At 43.2% G+C, this 19,492-nt stretch overlaps 1 protein-coding gene across 1 annotated transcript in view; it reads right to left on the bottom strand.

Annotated features, from left to right (window-relative positions):
- The window catches only part of ptprn2 (protein tyrosine phosphatase receptor type N2), a 724,318-nt gene that overhangs the window by 459,000 nt on the left and 245,826 nt on the right, over positions 1 to 19,492 (bottom strand). Inside the window, exons 8-10 of the mRNA XM_055664540.1 lie at positions 16,744 to 16,784; positions 9,433 to 9,800; positions 6,664 to 6,750 (exon numbers count right to left, since the gene is read on the bottom strand). Coding sequence (XP_055520515.1) covers positions 6,664 to 6,750; positions 9,433 to 9,800; positions 16,744 to 16,784 — 496 coding nt within the window. The remainder of the gene's footprint in view (positions 1 to 6,663; positions 6,751 to 9,432; positions 9,801 to 16,743; positions 16,785 to 19,492) is intronic.

A 19,492-nucleotide genomic window follows, 5' to 3' on the forward strand; every position in this document is an offset into this window, starting at 1 on the left:
TTTGGCCATCTTACTCAGAGTCCCCCTCCGCTGCGCAGGTCAAGAGGATTTTCCCCATCGATGAAAAATAAAAGTTATTAGTGTTTAAAAAATGTTGAGATTCTCTCTCCTGAAGGCCACGCCCCTTCCGGAGGAACTATAAAACCCGGAAGTGTTGAGTGCCTCAGTCAGTCTCTGCAGGATGGGGGAAACGAGAGGGTCATGTCTCTTAGTCTGAGCTGTGAATGACACTGAACACATGTCTACTGAATTGTGTGTGGTTTTACTGATCTGTCAGTGCCCTTAATGTGGTTTGAAAATATAGTTTGGAAATGCTAAAGCTGTGTTGTCTTTGTTTTGGAAATTCTAAAGCTGTGTTCCCTTGGTTTGGAAATGCTAAAGCCGTGTTGCCTTTGGTTTGGAAATGCTAAAGCTGTGTTGCCTTTGGTTTGGAAATGCTAAAGCTGCCTTGCCTTTGGTTTGGAAATGCTAAAGCTGCTAAAATGCTAAAGTTGCCTTGCCTAATTAAAGTTGTTTTGGCTGATTAAAGTTGCTTGCCCAATTAAAATTGCCTTGCCTAATTAAAGTTGCCTTGCCTTCTATATAATTAAAAGTCTAATCTTGGCCACTTCCTGTTTGTGCTTTATGTTGATTTTAGAAAAAACGCTACCACGTACAGCTGTGATTTTTGGCCATCTTACTCAGAGTCCCCATCCGCTCATCAGGTGCCGAGGATTTTTCCCATCAATGAAAAATAAAAGCGTTATTAGTGTTTAAAAAATGTTGATATTCTCTCCCATGTCAATCACGCCATGAAGGCCACGCCCCTTCTGGTGGGAGAGGGGAAGGGACTATAAAACCCAGAAGTGTGGGCGTGGCTCAGTCTTTGCAAGACGGAGGAGGGAAAGGTCACGACTCGCTGCCTTTAGTGGCTTTGCACCCTGCTTAAAATGGTATGAAACTGCACTTGAATTTGGTGGCCTTGCACTCTGCTTGAAATGGAATTTCAAGGAATAGCCATGAGTCAACTGCAAGCCCACCAGCCATGAGTGAGTGAGCTGCCAGCACAACAGGCTTGAGTGAGTGAGCTGCAAGCACAACAGGCTTGAGTGACTGAGCCGCTTGCCAAAGAATCCATTTGGCCCACAATGTCCATACTAGCTCTCTGGAAACCAGTCCCTTCAGCCCACAACACCCATACTAGCACTCCAGAAATCCCCCCCCCCCACTGGCCACCAATATTGGAATTGGTGGAGAGCTGGAATATTGCGTTGGGGGACCAGCCCTCCCTTGTGATGCTGGGACCCAACGGGTCCCACTTAGTCTAATATCAGTAAAACTAAACTCCGCTGCCTGCACATAAACAATATCCATGTGCCTATTCAAAGGACTCTTGAATGCCTCGATCACATGTGCCTCCACCACCACCCCTGGCAGCACATTCCAGGCAGCCACCACTCAGTGTAAAAAAAAACTTGCCCCATACATCTCTTTTAAACTTTGGTTCACTCACCTTAAAGTTATGCCCTTTAGTCTTTGACATTCCTATACTGGGGAAAAAAAGATCTGAATGTCTACTCCATCCATGCCGCTCAATTTCATAAACTTTATCAAGTTTCCCCTCAAACTCTGGTGTTCCAGAGAAAACAATCTGTGTTTGCCCAACCTCTCCTTATGACTTTAGGGATGGTTTGCTTACTCATGTGAAATGTAGATGCTTTTTTGTTTAAGTTTTTCGAGAAAGCTGACGTTGCTTCAGTTTACATCTTAAACACGGCAGCTCTAACATTGCACTGATGTATGGAGGATATCCTGCAATGTCTATTTGGATTGTTTTTTGCTTAGATCTTTGGAATGTGACTTGAACTCATGGTCTTCTGACTCAAAGGCAAGTGCATCACAACTGAGCCACAGCTGATACATGAAGCTTGACTTTGGTTGGTCGGTTTCCATGTAAATGTCGCATCAAACAGACCTTGTAGCCAGAGTGGAACAACATTTGTGTTACAGTGAAAGGTCAAGTACAAAATCTCAACGTTGTGTAGCCCGTGATTGATTTGAAAGGAGAGGCAAGAGAGAAAATGTCAATATAAGCTCGTCCCTCCAGCTAAAATGTACTTGCTGTAATTAAGTGCTCCTTGCCAAGACACGTCTATCAACAGTGACAGTTTTACTACACGCCTTTCAGTTCTTTTCTCTACACACTCTCTGCATCATTGCACCTTATTGACCTCAGCAGGTGTTTGGAAATATTGTTGGAGGACGGACGTTTGTATCGGATCGGAGAAATCATGGAAATTTTACAATGCTCAAGGAGATTCTTTATTGTGTCTGCATTGGGCAAGACAAGAGCTGCTCAACAATCTCTCCATTCAGCAGTAGGTCAGTTGCACAGCAGGTCATGGGGCTTCAAGTATTGGGCTGAAGATGTCCTGGTTGGGTTGCTTCTGGGCCTGGCCAAGGTGGCCATCCGCGAGTCACTGCCTGCCCCTGTTTCAGGGTCACATTCACGCCCGGATGGTTTTAGAGAGGGACTATGCGCTGTACACGGGCAACCTGGTGGGGGGTGGGGGGGGGGGGGGGGGGGGGGGGGGGGGGGGGGGGTGGAATGCAACCGGACCCCAGGGCGCCCGTGTACAGCGCATAGTCACCAGGGAAATTGTTTTTAATAGTATATTTGATTTTGAAGAACATTTGTTTGATGCATTATGGTGGTGGGTTTTGATTTGAAATGTAATTAAATGGAAAAGTCAATTCATCATCTCTCCACAGCTACTACCTGACTAGCTGAGTATTTCCAGCATTTCTGACAATCAGGCTGGAAAATGGAGTGAAGGCCAATGATCAGACATGATCTTATTGAATGGTGAAATAGGCTTTCATCTTACATTCTTCCAAATGCCATAGTTTCAAACCCATGTACACCAAATGCAGGAATAACCTCACCAAGGTCAGTCTTCTCCGAAGAATTAAAACACATTTTATTTGATGGAAAAATAAAGGACCTGCAGATACCAATTTACAAAATAAAGTGCTGAAGTTACTTAGCAAGTCGGGCAGTATCCCTGGAGAACGTGGATAGGTTTGGCCTTCATTAGTCAGAGTATTGCGTATAGAAGTTGGGAGGTCATGTTGCAGTTGTATAAGACGTTGGTGAGACCGCATTTAGAATAACGTGTTTAATTCTGGGCACCATGTTATAGGAAAGATATTGTCAAGCTTGAAAGGGTTCAGAAAAGATTTATGAGGATGTTGCCAGGACTAGAAGGTGTGACTATAGGGAGAGGTTGAGTAGGCTGGGTCTCTATTCCATGAAGCATAGGAGGATGAGGGGAGATCTTTGAGAGGTATACAAAATCTTGAGAGAAATAGATTGGGTAGATACACAGAGTCTTTTACCCAGAGTAGGGGAATCGAGGACCAGAAGACGTAAGCTCAAGGTGAAGAGGAAAAGATTTAATAGGAATCCGAGAGGTAACTTTTTCATACAGATGGTGGTGGGAGTATGGAACAAGCTGCCAGAGGAGGTAGTTGAGGCTGGTTCAGAAACAGTTGGACAGGTACATGGATAGGACAGGTTTGGAGGGTTGTGGACCAAGCGCAAGCAAGTGGGACATTGGGACAGTAGCTTGGACATTGTTGGCCAGTGTGGGTGAGATGGGCCGAAGGGCCTGTTTCCACACTGTATTAATCTATGACTCTATCTACAGTCTGACCAGGTGACATTTTGGGTTGGGACCCTTCTTCAGATGGATCCTGACCTAAAACGTCTAAAACCTATCCATGTTCGCCAGAGTTACTGTCTGACCCGCTGAGTTGCTCCAACACTTTATTGTCTAATTTTATCAAACCTGTGCATTCAATTGAATTAAAGATTTTATGGAGAGAGAAACTGAGTTAATATTTCAAGTCAACGAGAACACAGCTGATAATGCAAGACATCCAAGTTCAATCCTAAATCAGATCCTGACGAAATGGAGTTTCTTCCCCATGACCAAGTTGGGCGGTGAGTCGGTCTCCCAAAAAGAGGGAGAGAAAAAAAGCAGTATTCTGATTTGATTCTGCTAAAAATGCAGTTCTATGGCTAAATAATCTCTCTAAATAGCACATGCCAACCTTTTCAAATTATCTTTGGTATCTGTGACTGTATCAGATGAGCAATATAATGGATTGCTCACCTGATAATCTATCAGAAAAAGTGTAGTAAAAAAAAATGATCACATTAGATATGCCTATGGACAAGTATTTATGCCCCTGTCCCACTTAGGAAACCTGAACGGAAACCTCTGGAGACTTTGCGCCCCACCCAAGGTTTCCGTGCAGTTCCCGGAGGTTTTTGTCAGTTTCCCTACCTGCTTCCCACTACCTGCAACCTCCGGCAACCACCTGCAACCTCTGGGAACCGCACGGAAACCTTGGGTGGGGCGCAAAGTCTCCAGAGGTTTCCGTTCAGGTTTCCTAAGTGGGACAGGGGCATTATGGCATCCACCTTCCACTGTAACGCAACAAAACCACCATTGATCAACAATTAAATCCAAAAAGTATTATACCTCTTGTATTCCTTTAAACATACAATCTTATTGATGTTGTCTAAATACCATTAATTGATCCTCTTGTCTCAGTCATTTTACCCTGGTGCTTCCCCCCCCCCCACCCCCATCTTAGTCCATGGTCATTTTCTGGAGCATAGCAAGTTTTAAAGAGACTACACATTGCTATGCATCTGATCCATTTGATCTCAATGAAATAAAAAATATTTAAATATTTGTGTGTTTAGAACGCCTTCCACTCAAAAATGCATAAACACTATTTACGACACTTCAGACTGAAGTACTCCTAACATCTTCTGACAGCTGTGGAATCACTAAGTGGAGTGCCAAGTGACTACACAAGGAGACTTGTAACTCTATGCTCAAGCAGATGTTCTTGGCAGTAATAGTCAGGAGCGTGGATAGATTAATTGTTGAAAGCTATGAATGCCGAATGAGCAAATTTCATTTTAATCGTGCAGGAGTTACAGTTATGGAAACACTCTGCTGACTACTTTAACATTAGCAGTAATTAAAACATTACAGAGGGTGTGGAAAGCAAAGTTTGGGATAACCTGCATATAAAAAATGCGGACTGATTGAAATATAACTGATGAGCAGAACTTTGAAAACTGATATTCGGCACTGTTGGAAATCTGGAGTAACTTGCTTTAAACATCTTCCGCTGTCTTTTCCTATTGGAAGTAATGGGAGGCAGACAATGAGAGCCGAGGAGGAGGAATTTCTTTAGCCAGAGTGTAATGAATCTGTGGATGCCGAGTCATTAGGTATTTTGAAAGTGGAGATTGATAGGTTCGTGTTTAGTAAAGGGCCTGTCCCACTTGGACGACCTAATTGGCGAGTATAGAAGAGTTTGGAAAAATGAAATGTTGAAGACCTCCTTCGATCGTGTAGAAGACCTCCTTCGATCTCCTTCGACTATGTTGAAGACCATCTACGACTAGCTACGACTAACTTCGGGAAAATTGGACACCGAATAGTGGAGAGTGAAGACAACCTGCTTCGATCTCCTTCGACCTCCCTTTGATGATGATGAAGACTATCTATGACTACTTCGACTATCCTCGATTACCTACGACTAACATGCCGGCCTAATATGACCTACTAGGACTAAACCTACGAGTAAAAAAAGTATCGATTTTTTCCATGGCGACATTTTTTTTAATCGCGGGCATTTTTCAACAGTGAAAAAGACGCCACGACCTAGCTGAGGCCTTGAGTACACGGGGACTACCCTCGAGCATGAAGGAGAGTTACAAAGACCTCCTACGCTAAGGGCATCAAATGTTACGGGGAGAAAGCAGGAGAATGAGGTTGAGATAGAAAAATAGATCGAAAGGTGGAACAGACTTGATTGGCCAAGTGACCTATTTCTGCTTCTATGTCTTATGGGTGCATTGAGGGGGGGGGGGGGGGGGGGGGGGGGGCTTAGAGATAGAAATGGGAGAGATTTTCAAATGGATGTTACTCCAACTAGAAGGTGCCACAGTTGCCTGAGGGTTGCTGCTTGGACAGATACCTGTCAAAACATGCATGCATTATTTAAATATTGGAGCCATTACCAAAACAGTTTTTAACACAGATCTGCATTGACCTTCATAGTGTGAGTGTGGTATTAAATATTCAGTGCGATCTGGACAACTTTGATATTGATGCCATTTGAAGATAAAGCATACATTGGTGAATACTGGCACAAAGAACATGACCATGATGGCAAAGTGAACAGCTATAACCCCTGCGTGGAGGATGGAGGGCTTCAGAGCAAATATTGGGCACAATTCCAGAACCAGGAAGCTGGGAATCATGTGGAAGTTTAAACAGGGCGAGCTAAGGTGTTTAGCTTGTTAGGGAATTATTAGGGGAATCTGGTCCATAACCGATGGACAAACACTCTGAATTATGTCAGAAGCACCTTAACCCAATTTCTATTTGGCAACAGCATCAGAGACTGAGCAGGACTGAATGGGAAATGTCCCTCATTACCAGGACAGTAGATAGACAAAAGTCCACAAACCAAACAAACATGTTCTTGATGTTTGTCTCCACATACTTGGTATGTGTTCAATGTCGAAAAGAAACATAATTTGTACACAAATAACTCCCGACAATGTAAAAAGTAAAACATTGGACATACTTGACGTCGCTGAAGACATTCATCTGCAGTTTCAGAAGACGAGCCAAATCTTCCATCAATTCCAGGCCTTTCTCTACACTCAGGGGGCTGTAGGGAGAAAGGAGGGGGGTGAGGAAAATACAATGCCAACAATAAGAGTTCATTAATAGCTGCTGAGCTAAAGATCCCCACTGAGCCCTCACCTTTGACCTTTTGGGAGCAACACATTATATCCTTGTCAAACTGCAAGGATAATGGCAAGGGAATTGGGATCAGGTGCTGCTTAGGGCACGGTGAATAACCCAAATTCCTCACCAATCATAAATGCAATTAGCTGCAGATGGAACTAACATAAAATGCATCTTACACAGTCTTTGTCTATGAACACATAGAAAATAGTTAAACTTATCATAATGTTTTAATTTCAACTGTGGGATATAGGCCAATTAAAACACACCCATTTTATAAATAAAGCTTTGGTTAAATGTTGCTGCTCAAACTTATTTAAGTGTTTCAATTTTCCATCCAGCTCTTTTTACAAGTATCTCGGGTCAACTAAAATTGATTTACAGTTTAAAGATTAGAGATACAGTGCGGAAACAGGCCCTTCGACCTACGTAGTTCGAGCCGACCTGCGATCCCAGTACACTAACACTATCCTCTGCACACACTCGGGACAATTTACAATTTTACCAACCCAATTAACCTACAAACCTGTACGTCTTTGGAGTGTGGGAGGAAACCAGTGCTCCCGGAGAAAACCCACGCAGGTCACGGGGAGAACGTACAAACTCCGTAAAGACAGCACCCTTAGTTAGGATCGAACCCAGGTCCCTGGCAACCCTACAATGTTATGCCCAAATGATAATGAGAAAATTAAGAGATCATTAAGAATGTGTATTATTTAGGAAGTTTTTAAAAACTAAACTATTCTGTCAGGGAGTGTGGGATATCCTACTCTTATCTTTGCAGTAGATTAATTGTTCCATGTCTCTTGCTTGTCGCTGGATACATGGGTTCCAGCAGCAAAGAGAGCAGTGAAGGAACAATGGAATTCGATGCAAGTTCACTCCTAACTAGTGCGAAGCAATCTTGCACATCATATCTAAAATTTGGATTTTTTTTTTTAGACTGGTCATTATTTGCTAATTATTATATTCTTTGTCAAGGCATCACTTTGTGAAAATGTCATGGACCAGAACCATTCACATTTCCCCAGTTTTGGGGTACAGTCCTTAATGATCTTTTCTTTCAGCATCGATCAGAATTTGCTGATTTGTTGCTGTCTCACCTCTGTATGAGGAACAGACACTGAAGATCGGTGATATCCTGATGAACAGTGCCCAAGGACAGGATGAATTAATACTATAAAATAGCCTCAAAATAGTTCTTTCTCTGGATAATGCTGATCTTGTTCTAGGTTGCCCTTAGGTCCTTACTGACATCTTTTCCTCATTTCTACTCATATCAACACCAGCAAATTATGTGTAGGAAAGAGCTGCAGATGCTGGTTTAAATCGAAGATGGACACAAAATGCTGGAGGAACTCAGCCAGACAGGCAGCATCACTGGAGAGAAGGGTGACGTTTCGGGTCGAGACCATTCTTCAGACTTAAGTTACTCCAGCATTTTGTATCTACCAACAGATGATGTCCAGATTCAAATGAAGAAACACTTAATTCAAAAAAAGCTCTTAAATTTACAAATCGCCAGTGTGACTCATTTCTTGGTCTTCAGAGACAGAGGCTCAGAGCAGAGGAATTAGCAGCCATCTATCTTTTCTTATTATTATATCTACGAGATATAATTCTCATTAATCATTTGAACACTTTTTCTAATATCTTTATAGACTGTACTCCAACTGTGGGAGGAGGATTACCAAGGTATTTATGAAAGCCATTGACTTAAAATCAATAACCCAGAAATCAGAGATGCAAAGGGATTTCAGAGTGCTGGTGCACAAAAAGTTAATTTCAAGTCGAATCGGCTTGAATACAGAAATGGGGATGTAATGCTGAGGCTCTACAAGGTGTTGGTTTGGAGTAATGTGAGCAATTTTGGGCACCATATCTGAGGAAGGATGTGTTGGCTCTGGAGAGGGTCCAGAGGAGGTTAACAAGAATGATGCCAGGAATGACTGGGTTAACATACGATGAGCGTTTGACGGCACTGGGCTTGTACTCGCTGGAGTTTAGAAGGAAGAAGGGACACCTCATTGAAACTTTGCGAATAGTGAAAGGTTTGGATACAGTGGATGTGGAGAGGGTGTTTCCACTAGTGGTAGAGTCTAGGACTGGAGGTCAGAGCCTCAGAATTTAAGGACATTCCTTTAGGAAGGAGTTGAGGAGGAGTTTATTTCATCAGAGGGTGGTGAATCTATGGAGTTCATTGCTACAGAAAGTTGTGGAGGCCAATTCAATGGATATTTTTAAGGCAGAGATCGATAGATTCTTGATTAGTACGGGTGTCAGGGGTTATGGGGAGAAAGCAGGAGAATGGGGTTAGGAGAGAGAGATAGATCAACTATGATTGAATGGCGAAGTAGACTTGATGGGCCGAATGGCCTAATTCTGTTCCTATCACTTATGCCATTATAATGTGTTAATTATGTTTGGCTCTCTGTGGATATGGCGTGATCTGCTGTATTTCCGGCAGTTTCTGTATTTATCCCTTGAGAATCATCTCTGTTCCATCCACCGGAAACCCAGTCTAGGTGATTGGGCATCACTGCTGAGTGGTGTCTATGAGAATTTACTTTATTATTAAACGGGTAATAGTTCCAAGACTTACTTTTGCTTTGTCACAATATATCCACACAGGTCGCTTTTTGTGGATTCTATGTCCAGGCGCAAGTCCCCATGCTGAGAATTTTTCTTCTGAGATTCCTTGTACATAATAATCTCATCAACCTCCCGATCATCAAAGTCTGACCCATCTTCTAAGCCAACAATGCCACTTTTGGACTTCCTGGCATTGGACACCTCTCTGGTGATAGTGTTGCTTTTCACGTTCTCTAATCCAACAGTTCCACTGGATAAGAAGCCATATCTTTTGACTTGGTTCCCATGAGAGTTGATGAACAAGGGCTCAAGACCCAGAACTTCATTAAGACTTTGCTTCTCTTCACTGCTCATCTCCTCTGTATTGTGAAAATTACTCTGTGATAAGGAATAATGAACACTGGTTAATATTAATCCGCATAGATCAGTTTAATGTCTTTAAATACTTAACTACAAGAGCCTGAATACAGAGGACAGACTCAGTTCCACATGGCCATGCGCAAAGTAAAACATTATCTTTTCATGCGTTAACATGAGCATTCGAAGGCACTGGACATGTATGTACTCACTGGAGTTTGGAAGGATGACGGGGACATCATTGAAACTACCGAATAGTGAAAGGCCTGGATAGAGTGGATGTGTAGAGGATGTTTCCACTAGTGGGAGAGTTTGGAACTAGAGTCCATAGCCTCAGAATAAAAGGATGTACCTTTAGAAAGGAGATGAGGATGAATTTCTTTAGTCAGAGGGTGGTGTATCTGTGGAATTCATTGCCACAGAAATATGTGGAGGCCAAGTCAATGGATATTTTTAAGGCAGAGATGGATAGATTCTTGATTAGTAAGGGTGTCAGTGGTTATGGGGTGAAGGCAGGAGAAGAAAAGATAAATCAGCCATGATTGAATGGCAGAGTAGACTGTTGGGCTGTGTGGCCTAATTCTATTATCACTTGATGGATGCATTCAATTCATATCTACCAATTCAGTATATATTGTATTAAAGGTACGTTAGCGCAGTGGTGCAGCGGATAGTGCTGTTGCCTTGCAATTCCGGCAAACTGGGTTTGATCCTGACTATGCAGGGATTCTGTACTCAGTGTGGATGTTCTCCCTGTGACGGTATGGGTTTTCCTCGCCCTCGTTGGTTTTCACCCATATCCCAGGGCATGCCTGTTGGTTGGTTAATTGTCCATGTAAATGACTTCTAATACGGCTCAGTGGGAGGAAGAGCGTTAGCGTACAGTTAATAGGCATGTTAGCGTGGAGTTAATAGGCATGTTAGCGTGGAGTTAATAGGTATGTTAGGGTGCAGCTAATAGGCATGTTAGTGTGCAGTTAATAGGCATGTTAGTGTGCAGTTAATAGGTATGTTAGTGTGGAGTTAATAGGCATGTTAATGTGCAGTTAATAGGCATGTTAATGTGCAGTTAATAGGCATGTTAGTGTGCAGTTAATAGGCATGTTAGTGTGCAGTTAATAGGCATGTTAGTGTGGAGTTAATAGGCATGTTAGTGTGCAGTTAATAGGCATGTTAGTGTGGAGTTAATAGGCATGTTAGTGTGGAGTTAATAGGCATGTTAGTGTGGAGTTAATAGGCATGTTAGTGTGTGCAGTTAATAGGCATGTTAGTGTGCAGTTAATAGGCATGTTAGTGTGGAGTTAATAGGCATGTTAGTGTGGAGTTAATAGGCATGTTAGCGTGGAGTTAATAGGCATGTTAATGTGCAGTTAATAGGCATGTTAGCGTGGAGTTAATAGGCATGTTAGTGTGCAGTTAATAGGCATGTTAGTGTGCAGTTAATAGGCATGTTAATGTGCAGTTAATAGGCATGTTAATGTGCAGTTAATAGGCATGTTAGTGTGCAGTTAATAGGCATGTTAGTGTGGAGTTAATAGGCATGTTAGTGTGCAGTTAATAGGCATGTTAGTGTGCAGTTAATAGGCATGTTAGTGTGGAGTTAATAGGCATGTTAATGTGCAGCTAATAGGCATGTTAATGTGCAGTTAATAGGCATGTTAGTGTGCAGTTAATAGGCATGTTGGTGTGGAGTTAATAGGCATGTTAGTGTGCAGTTAATAGGCATGTTAGTGTGGAGTTAATAATAGGCATGTTAATGTGCAGATAATAGGCATGTTAATGTGCAGTTAATAGGCATGTTAGTGTGCAGTTAATAGGCATGTTAGTGTGCAGTTAATAGGCATGTTAGGGAGGAGTTAATAGGCACAGGGAAATGAATGGGGAAATGTTATTGCTCAGAATCTGCATTTACCCAATGGACTTCCTCTCAGTCACAAGGAAAAATGAAATTCATTTCCTTGTGTGCTCAAATCTAACAAGTTAATTTTTGTGCTGGATACTCTTACTGAATAATTTCACTTAACACTTAGGCCACACTATAAAAACGTAATCAGTTCATTAACATGATGGAAAGGTTATTTAAAAGGGAAAAGTACTCCCAGTCTCATTTTAATAGTGATGAAGTGCAGTAATAAAGGGAGCATCTACGTAAAAAAAATCCCACGCAGTGAATGATCTATCATTCTCAACACAATTAGCACTTTTTAAAGTGGTGATATTAAACACTACAATAGCTCCCAGAACAGGAAGTGGTCTGCACTTCACTTTCATTTATATGTTGGACCAAACCAATCTCAACAGCAAAAACATTTACACAATGTCATACAGGAAGCATGGGATGCCCAGGAGACACAAGGAACCAAAGATCCTATAGCATCTTTGCAAGGAACTGCAGATACTGAACACTCCCCCTCCCACTTTCAACCATTTCCCCACACTCCAGCTTTGCACTTCACTCCTCCTTTTAGAAACATAGAAAATAGGTGCAGGAGTAGACCCTTCTGAAAGGCTGCCCGACCATTCCCCCACCCCCACCCTCACAAATGCTGCTTGACTTGCAGAGTTCCTCCAGCACTCCGTAGTTTGCTTAAGATTGCAACATCTGCAATTTCTTGCGTCTCAAGAGACAAAACAAGTTAGTCTGCGTTAGCATAGAATATTGGTCTGCATTGCAGAGAAGGTGGAGGAGGGCAATGGATGAAACAAAGGGAAGATTTCTTATCAGATGGAATTATAGTTATTAAGAAGCAAAATAGCTCTCAAGTCAGAAATGCATCCACAAACCATTCGCACAAGTCAGAAGATGCCCCCAGAGGTCTTTGTCCCATTGGAATAGATAGTCTAGAGAAGCATTTGAAATCTCGTTTTGCCATTCTCAATAAAGCTGATACTAATACATTTAGGCAGAGCTAATGATATGCTGATTTTAAAATGTTAGTTTTTTTTTGTTTAGCTTAAAGATACACCATGGAAACAGGCCCTTCGGCCCACAGAGGCTGTGCCCACCAGCGATCACCCATACACTAGTTCGATCCAATACATTAGGGACAATTTACAGAAGCCAATTAATCTACAAACCTGCACGTCTTTGGAATGTGGGAGGAAACCGAAGCACCCAGAGAAAACCAATGTGGTCACAGGGAGAACATGCAACTGTAGATGACTAGTGGTGCACAGGGACCTCACATGCAACCACTCCGTACAGAAAGCAACCTGTAGTCGGGATCGAACAGGGGTCTCTGGCAAACAATGTAAAGCCATGTGTAAATTACTGCTCTGCCACCAGTGTACTGCCCCACTGTAAGCCCCGATATATGTAAAATCTTTGCAACAATGTTTTAAATGCTATTGACAGTTTTAAAAAGCACACGGATGGCATGTGTCTAGATGAAATTCTCAAAATAGACATCAGCGTGTTAACTGGCATGTATTATGGTTGGGTTTGATGTGGCAACATTCCAGCTGGTGACAAGAACAGGCACCTGCAGCCCAGAATTTCAATTCCGCTGATCACCCAAAAGCTTGCTCATTGTTGTCAAGCGGGAAAGGGTGCATTGAAGAATAATGAGGATGTTGCCAGGACCTGAGGGCCTGAGCTATGGGGAGATGTTGAGCAGGCTAGGACTCCATTCCCTGGAGTGCAGGAGGATGAGGGATGACCTTATAGAGGTGTTCAAAATCATGAGAGGAATAGATTGGGTAGTCGCACAAAGGCTCTTGCCCAGAGTAGGGGAAATCAAGAACCAGAGGACATAGATTTAAGGTGAGGGGGGGGGGAAAGATTTAATAGAAACCTGAGGGATAGCTTTTTCACACAAAACGGTGGTGGGTGTACGGAACGAGCTGCCGGAGGAGGCAGTTGATGCAGTGTGGGCAAGTTGGGCCAAAGGATCACTTCAAGGAGTGATCCCCTGTGTTAAGAGCACTTCTGTGGAGAACTTTAGCTTAGTTTATTATTGTCACATGTACCGAGGTACAGTGAAAAGCTTTGGCTTGCATGTTATCCAGTCAAAGACAAGACTATACAGTATATAGGGCGACCCAGAGGCCCAGCGGTAGAGTTGCTGCCTTACAGCGCCAGGCACCCAGGTTCGATCCTGTCCACGAGGTACTGTCTGTATGGAGTTTGTACGGTCTCCCTGTGACTACATGGACTTTCTCCGCTTTTCCTCCCACACTCCAAAGACGTACAGGTTTTTAAGGAAAATTTGGAGGGGGCCGTTCAGATGCCTGATAAAGGCTGGGAAGGGTAGGAGCGCCTTTGAGGAACACCTGCACTTTTGGGAGTCCTGCAATGCTTCCAAGTGTGAACATAAAAGGGCACCCACTCCACTGGTAGAGTCTCTCTTAACTTCTACCATGTTATATGTAGAATTCGCTGCAAGTTATCTGAGAACGAGGGTGATCCCGGCTTTGAATTTCCAGGGAGTAGAGACACTTGTGCGAGACCGTAAAGGTTTCCAGAGGTCACACATCTGCAAGCAAGCACCATCTTGTGGAAGGACAGCCTTCCTGTAAAGACCCCATGGTGAACGTTCCTGTTGCTTTCTCTGAGGCACCACAATTTTCTACAATTGTCATATTTTTTTTGGTTTGATGTCTCTCCACTTGTTCCATCTTGCTTTTCACCTGGTTCAACAGGGCAATAAACTTGTTCTGTGGCAAAGCAACACAATGCCACAATTTCTCACTGGGGTCAATCAAGTCAAGTCAAGTTTATTTGTCACATAAACATACGAGATGTGCAGTGAAATGAAAGTAGCAATGCCTGCGGACTTTTGTGCAAAAGACAAACAACAAAACAACCAAACAAATTATAAACACAATCATAACACACATATTCTTTTACATAATAAATAATGGAAGGAAAAACGTTCTGTAGAGTTAGTCCCTGGTGAGATAGGCATTTACAGTCCGAATTGCCTCTGGGAAGAAACTCCTTCTCAATCCAGACCTCAGGCAATATTTGTGTTGGAGACCCAGGCACTCGCTGTGACTGCATGGGTCTCCTCACAGTGCTGCATCTTCCACTCTTATCTCATAGATGTGCAGGTGGGTGGATTGAGCAAAACACAAAGTGCTGGAGGAATTCAGCAGGTCAGGCAAACAGGAGAGGGAATGGACAGGCTGAAGAAGGGTCCCAACTTGAATCATCGCCCAGCCATTCCCTTCCTGGGTCTTCCTCCAGCACTTTTTAAGATTCCAGCACTCTCCTGTGTCTCCAAGTTGGTTGGTTCATTGGCTGTTTTAAATTACCCCCTGCATTGTAGGCAAGTGTTAGAATTTGTGGGGGAGTGGAGTGGAATAATTAAAAATATGGGATTAATGTAGATTTGGTATTGATGGACTTGCTGGGTCAAAGGGCCAGTTTCTGTGCTCAGACTGATAATTGAAAATGTTAACTGTTTCTCTCTCCACTGATGCTGCCTGACTTGCTGAGTGTTTCCATAACTTTCTATTTTTAAATAAATGGCCCCGAACCATATTATAGATCGCCAAGAAGTATTGTATCTGCAGGATTTCTTCTGATGTATCTGGCAACTGAAGTTTGAAGGTGAAGCTGCTGAAACAAGCTGGGGCTGTGCTGACTGGGATCCCTGTGTGGGTCAGTTTCTTTAGAGGTTGTAATGCAGTAATGCGTTGAAACGATTTCGCAATGACTTATGGAGCAATGTGTCTAACCCTTCAATAACATGCAGTGCCGGCAGCATCGCTAACAGCTGGTTCTTCCAGCAATGAAATGATGCCATTAAGAGCAATGTGTTCCAAATTCCCACCAAGTACGAATGTTCAAAATGAATATACCATTAATACCACTTGTAATACAAGTGCCAGGAGAGCACCACCAGGAAACATGAAATTCACTCACGAGATAATTTATACCCCATTAACTATTGACATTAACTCTTCTAAAATTGGGCACAAAGAAAGGGCTGATGCCAATTTACTGCAAGGTTTATCCATGCAACGCTGCTTTTTTCTGGTGGGGATGGCAGCTGATGAATATTTGTCCATTGTTGGTCAACAGGCATAATGGTAGCCAATTCAAAAATAACCTTCCACAGAGTTCATATTTGAAGGCTGATGAAATTATAGGGCAACAGGAAAAAGAAGATGAGTGAGATTAAAGGGATTGGTCTTATCATGAACTGAAAGCCTCCCTCACTACCATCTTCTGATGCTAAGACTGCAGAAACTGGATTCTGAAGTGGAATAAAAAACAACTGCTGGAGGAATTGAATGAGTGAAGCAACATCTCTGAAATAAATGGTCAACGTTTTAGATTGAGACCCTGCATCAGGATTGAACACAGCATCTAAACCTGAAATGTCAACCAACTGGTTACCTCTACTGATGCTGCTTGACCTGCCGGGTTCCTCCAGAAGTTAGTTAGTTGCTGCTACCTTCCCATGATTGCCTGTTAAAATAAACCTGAATATTTTCTTCAAAGCTGGTAGGACAAGCAATTAGGAAGAAATATTTACAGGAAACAAGATAGTTTAGAATATCCATTCACTTCTCTACTAATACTTTGTACTTTAGTGGCCATTAGTAATTTGTTTTTTTTTATAAAACTCAAGTGAGCATTTCATTGTAATCTGCAGCAATGTGTGACCATTTTGGAGCTCTTCATAACTCAATTTTCATTACGCATCTGTTGTACAAAAAATAGACAAGGAACTGCAGGTGCTGGGTCAAAAAAACAAAACAGTGCTGGAGTAACTTAAAGGGTCAGGCGGCATCGCAGGAAGCCATGGGTAGGTGGTGTTTCGGGTTGAGACTCTTCTTCAGACTTTTTTCAATCTAAAGAAGGATTCCGACCCAAATTATCACTTATACATGCCTTCCAAAAATGCTGCCTGACCCACTGAGCTACTCCAGCACTTTGAATTTTTCTTTTGCTTTACAATGTAGATCACTGGTCTAATAATATATTACAAATTACAAATAATATATTACAAACCTGTAGAGAGATCCTTTCATTTATGTCACCAGTTTGTTTTCCTACAAAATAAAAGATAGCATTCATATTAGATTGTTTTATAGTTAAACCAAAAGACATTAAAGAAATGTTTAAATACTATAATCCTCCATCTTCTCCTCTGTAACCACTTCATCTCCCACTCATTGCTATAGGCCACTCTCATTTCACCTCTGCAATGAGGAAGGGGGTAGAAGAGTCTGAAAACATCCAGGTTCAGGAGCAGATTCTTCCCTACAACCACCAGGTTATTAAAAACTACAGCCTCCAAATACCCTCTGAACTACATAAATAATGACGACCTGATAGAAGTACATAAATTTATGACAGGCATCGATATGGTAGATAGTCACAGTCTTTTTCCCTGTGCTGTAGAAATGTCAAATTTACAGGAAATTATTCACACAGGAGCATGGTGGGTGTCAGGAACATGCCACTGGGGGAAGTAGTTGAAGCAAATACAATAACAATGTTTCAGACAAAGTTAGAGGCACATGAACAAGTCAGGGAATTGTGGTATGTAGATCATGTGCAGTTTAAACTGGCATCATGTTCGGCACAGACATCACTGGCTGAGGGACCTGTTCCTGTTCTGTACTGTTCTATGTGTTGGAAGGAACTGCAGATGCTAATTTACAATGAAGATAGACACAAAATGCTGGAGTGGGAGTGAAATGCTCAGCGGGACCGGCAGCATCTCTGGAGAGAAGGAAAGGGAAGACTGTACTGTTCTATGTTTAGTTAGCCAGACTTCAGGAGTAGGAAAAATGCAGGAATCCATAGTTAGAGAAGAGGCAACAAGGCACTTTGAAAATAGCAATAGGACTGTGCCAAATCAACGTGGGTTATGTGAAGGGAATTGTGTTTGCCAAATCTGTTGGAGTTTCCTGAGGGTGCAACTAGCAGAATCAACAAAAGTGAATCAAGTGATGCTCTGTTAAAGCTGAGTCTCGCGTTGCGAGTTGACACAAGAGGTTCCCCGAGTGAAAGACTCGTGGTTGTGTACGAGATTGCAAGTGTATGATCAAGAGTTTAACCGAGTTCCCACGGGTATGACAAGTTTGCCGTTTACTTGTCATTTCTGCGATGTTCCAAGTTCGTCTCCTGAGTTACTCTTGAGCCAATCCTGATTGAAGGTTTGTTTTATTAAGCAACAGTGTTATGTTTTAATGAGCAACAGTGTTAAAGAAGACCTCTCCATCCTGTGGCTTTGTTTTAAAGATAGAATTCAGCGCGGCCGCATCTATTGATGTGACCTACAAAGGGAAAATGTGCACCATCCAGTGCCAGAGCAATTATACTTATGATTTGTTTGAAACACACAGGTTTGATATGTTTTAATTGAATTTACTGCCATGTCTACACACTGCGGGGAGACGGGAGATTAAATCTTTGAATGTGGACGGATATGCACATCAGATTGTTGTGAGACGGAGCTCAGGGTTCACCTCCTGGGCTGCTTTGGTGCCCAGGCGTGAGTTGAGGTGGTGAGAGGTTTGGGGGGGGGGAGCGTCATGAATCTGTCTGGGGTGACATGGCTCTTGTGTTAGGCTGGGATCATTCTCTGCGAGATGATCTTAGTGCGGGAGACAAGTGTAGGAGAGGTGTACTGACTGTGTGGGCAGACACTTTGGAAGTGATTGCCCACCAGTCTCAAAAGCCGCTGTGGGGGAGGGTCCCGGACCGGGGGGGGGTGGGGGTGGGGGGGGGGGGGGGTGGACGGGAGCTGAGGCTCTGGACTATTTTGCCGTGCTGGAGTACTGGTGGGCCCTAGGGGTCGGGGTCCCGTTGCCCCGTCTCCCTCTGCAGGAGCTGAGACTGGGAACACCGCAACCCCCCCTCCCTCCTGCTGCAAACAACCCCACCTCCCTGCCACACCCCCCCCCCCCCCCCCCTGCCTTTCCCTCCCAACTCCGACCCCCTGGGAAACTGAAGGGAGCGACTGCCCCGGGGTGACTGGCACTGACCTGCTGGCATCGCCGACGTGAAGACAATGCAAAGCCCCCGCGCCAGTGCAATGGGCGGGGAGCTGGAGAGGGGAGGGAAGGGGTCACACACATGGCCGGGAAGCAGAGGGGTGTAGGTGGGGGTGGTGACAGAAAGGGCCAACAATGAGTGGAGAAAAACAGAAACACCGACGTGCAAAGGAGACCTACAACAGTGCATGATCTCTCTCGCGTTATGGCAGGTGATTGTCGCTGGGAAACTGAAGGGAGCGACAATCTGCTGCTGCCTGCCCACTGAGGTAAAGAGTTCCCACGGTAGACTCACGATACACTAAGGTAAACGCACGGGCCACTATGTTCTTACAACGAGCTAAAATGTTTCAATACTTAACCACAAGAGTAAAATTGACTCGTGGAAATTTTTAAACATGTTTGATTTTTTGCAAGAGTTGACAAGTTTCACGAGTACCTGCCGTTAGCGCCACGAGTCTCTAAGTTGCGTCCACGATTTCCGTACGTTAATCATACGTTATTACCGCGAGTTTTAACTCGGGGTACCTCTTGTGTCAACTCGCAACGTGAGACTCAGCTATTAGGAATTTCAGAATTCTTTCAATAAGATGCCAAATAAAAGATTATCAAACAAGTTGCACAAAATTGAGTGTAATAATGATTGAGGGTTAAATAACTGGGAATAGGACTTTCTGAGTTCTTCAGCAGTTTGTTTTTTTGTTGTAGTAGAAAGAAACAAGCTACTTTCAGGTTGGGAGACAATGACTAGTGGA

The sequence above is a fragment of the Leucoraja erinacea genome, chromosome 2, assembly GCF_028641065.1.
Source record: "Leucoraja erinacea ecotype New England chromosome 2, Leri_hhj_1, whole genome shotgun sequence".
Taxonomy (NCBI): Eukaryota; Metazoa; Chordata; class Chondrichthyes; order Rajiformes; family Rajidae; genus Leucoraja; species Leucoraja erinaceus.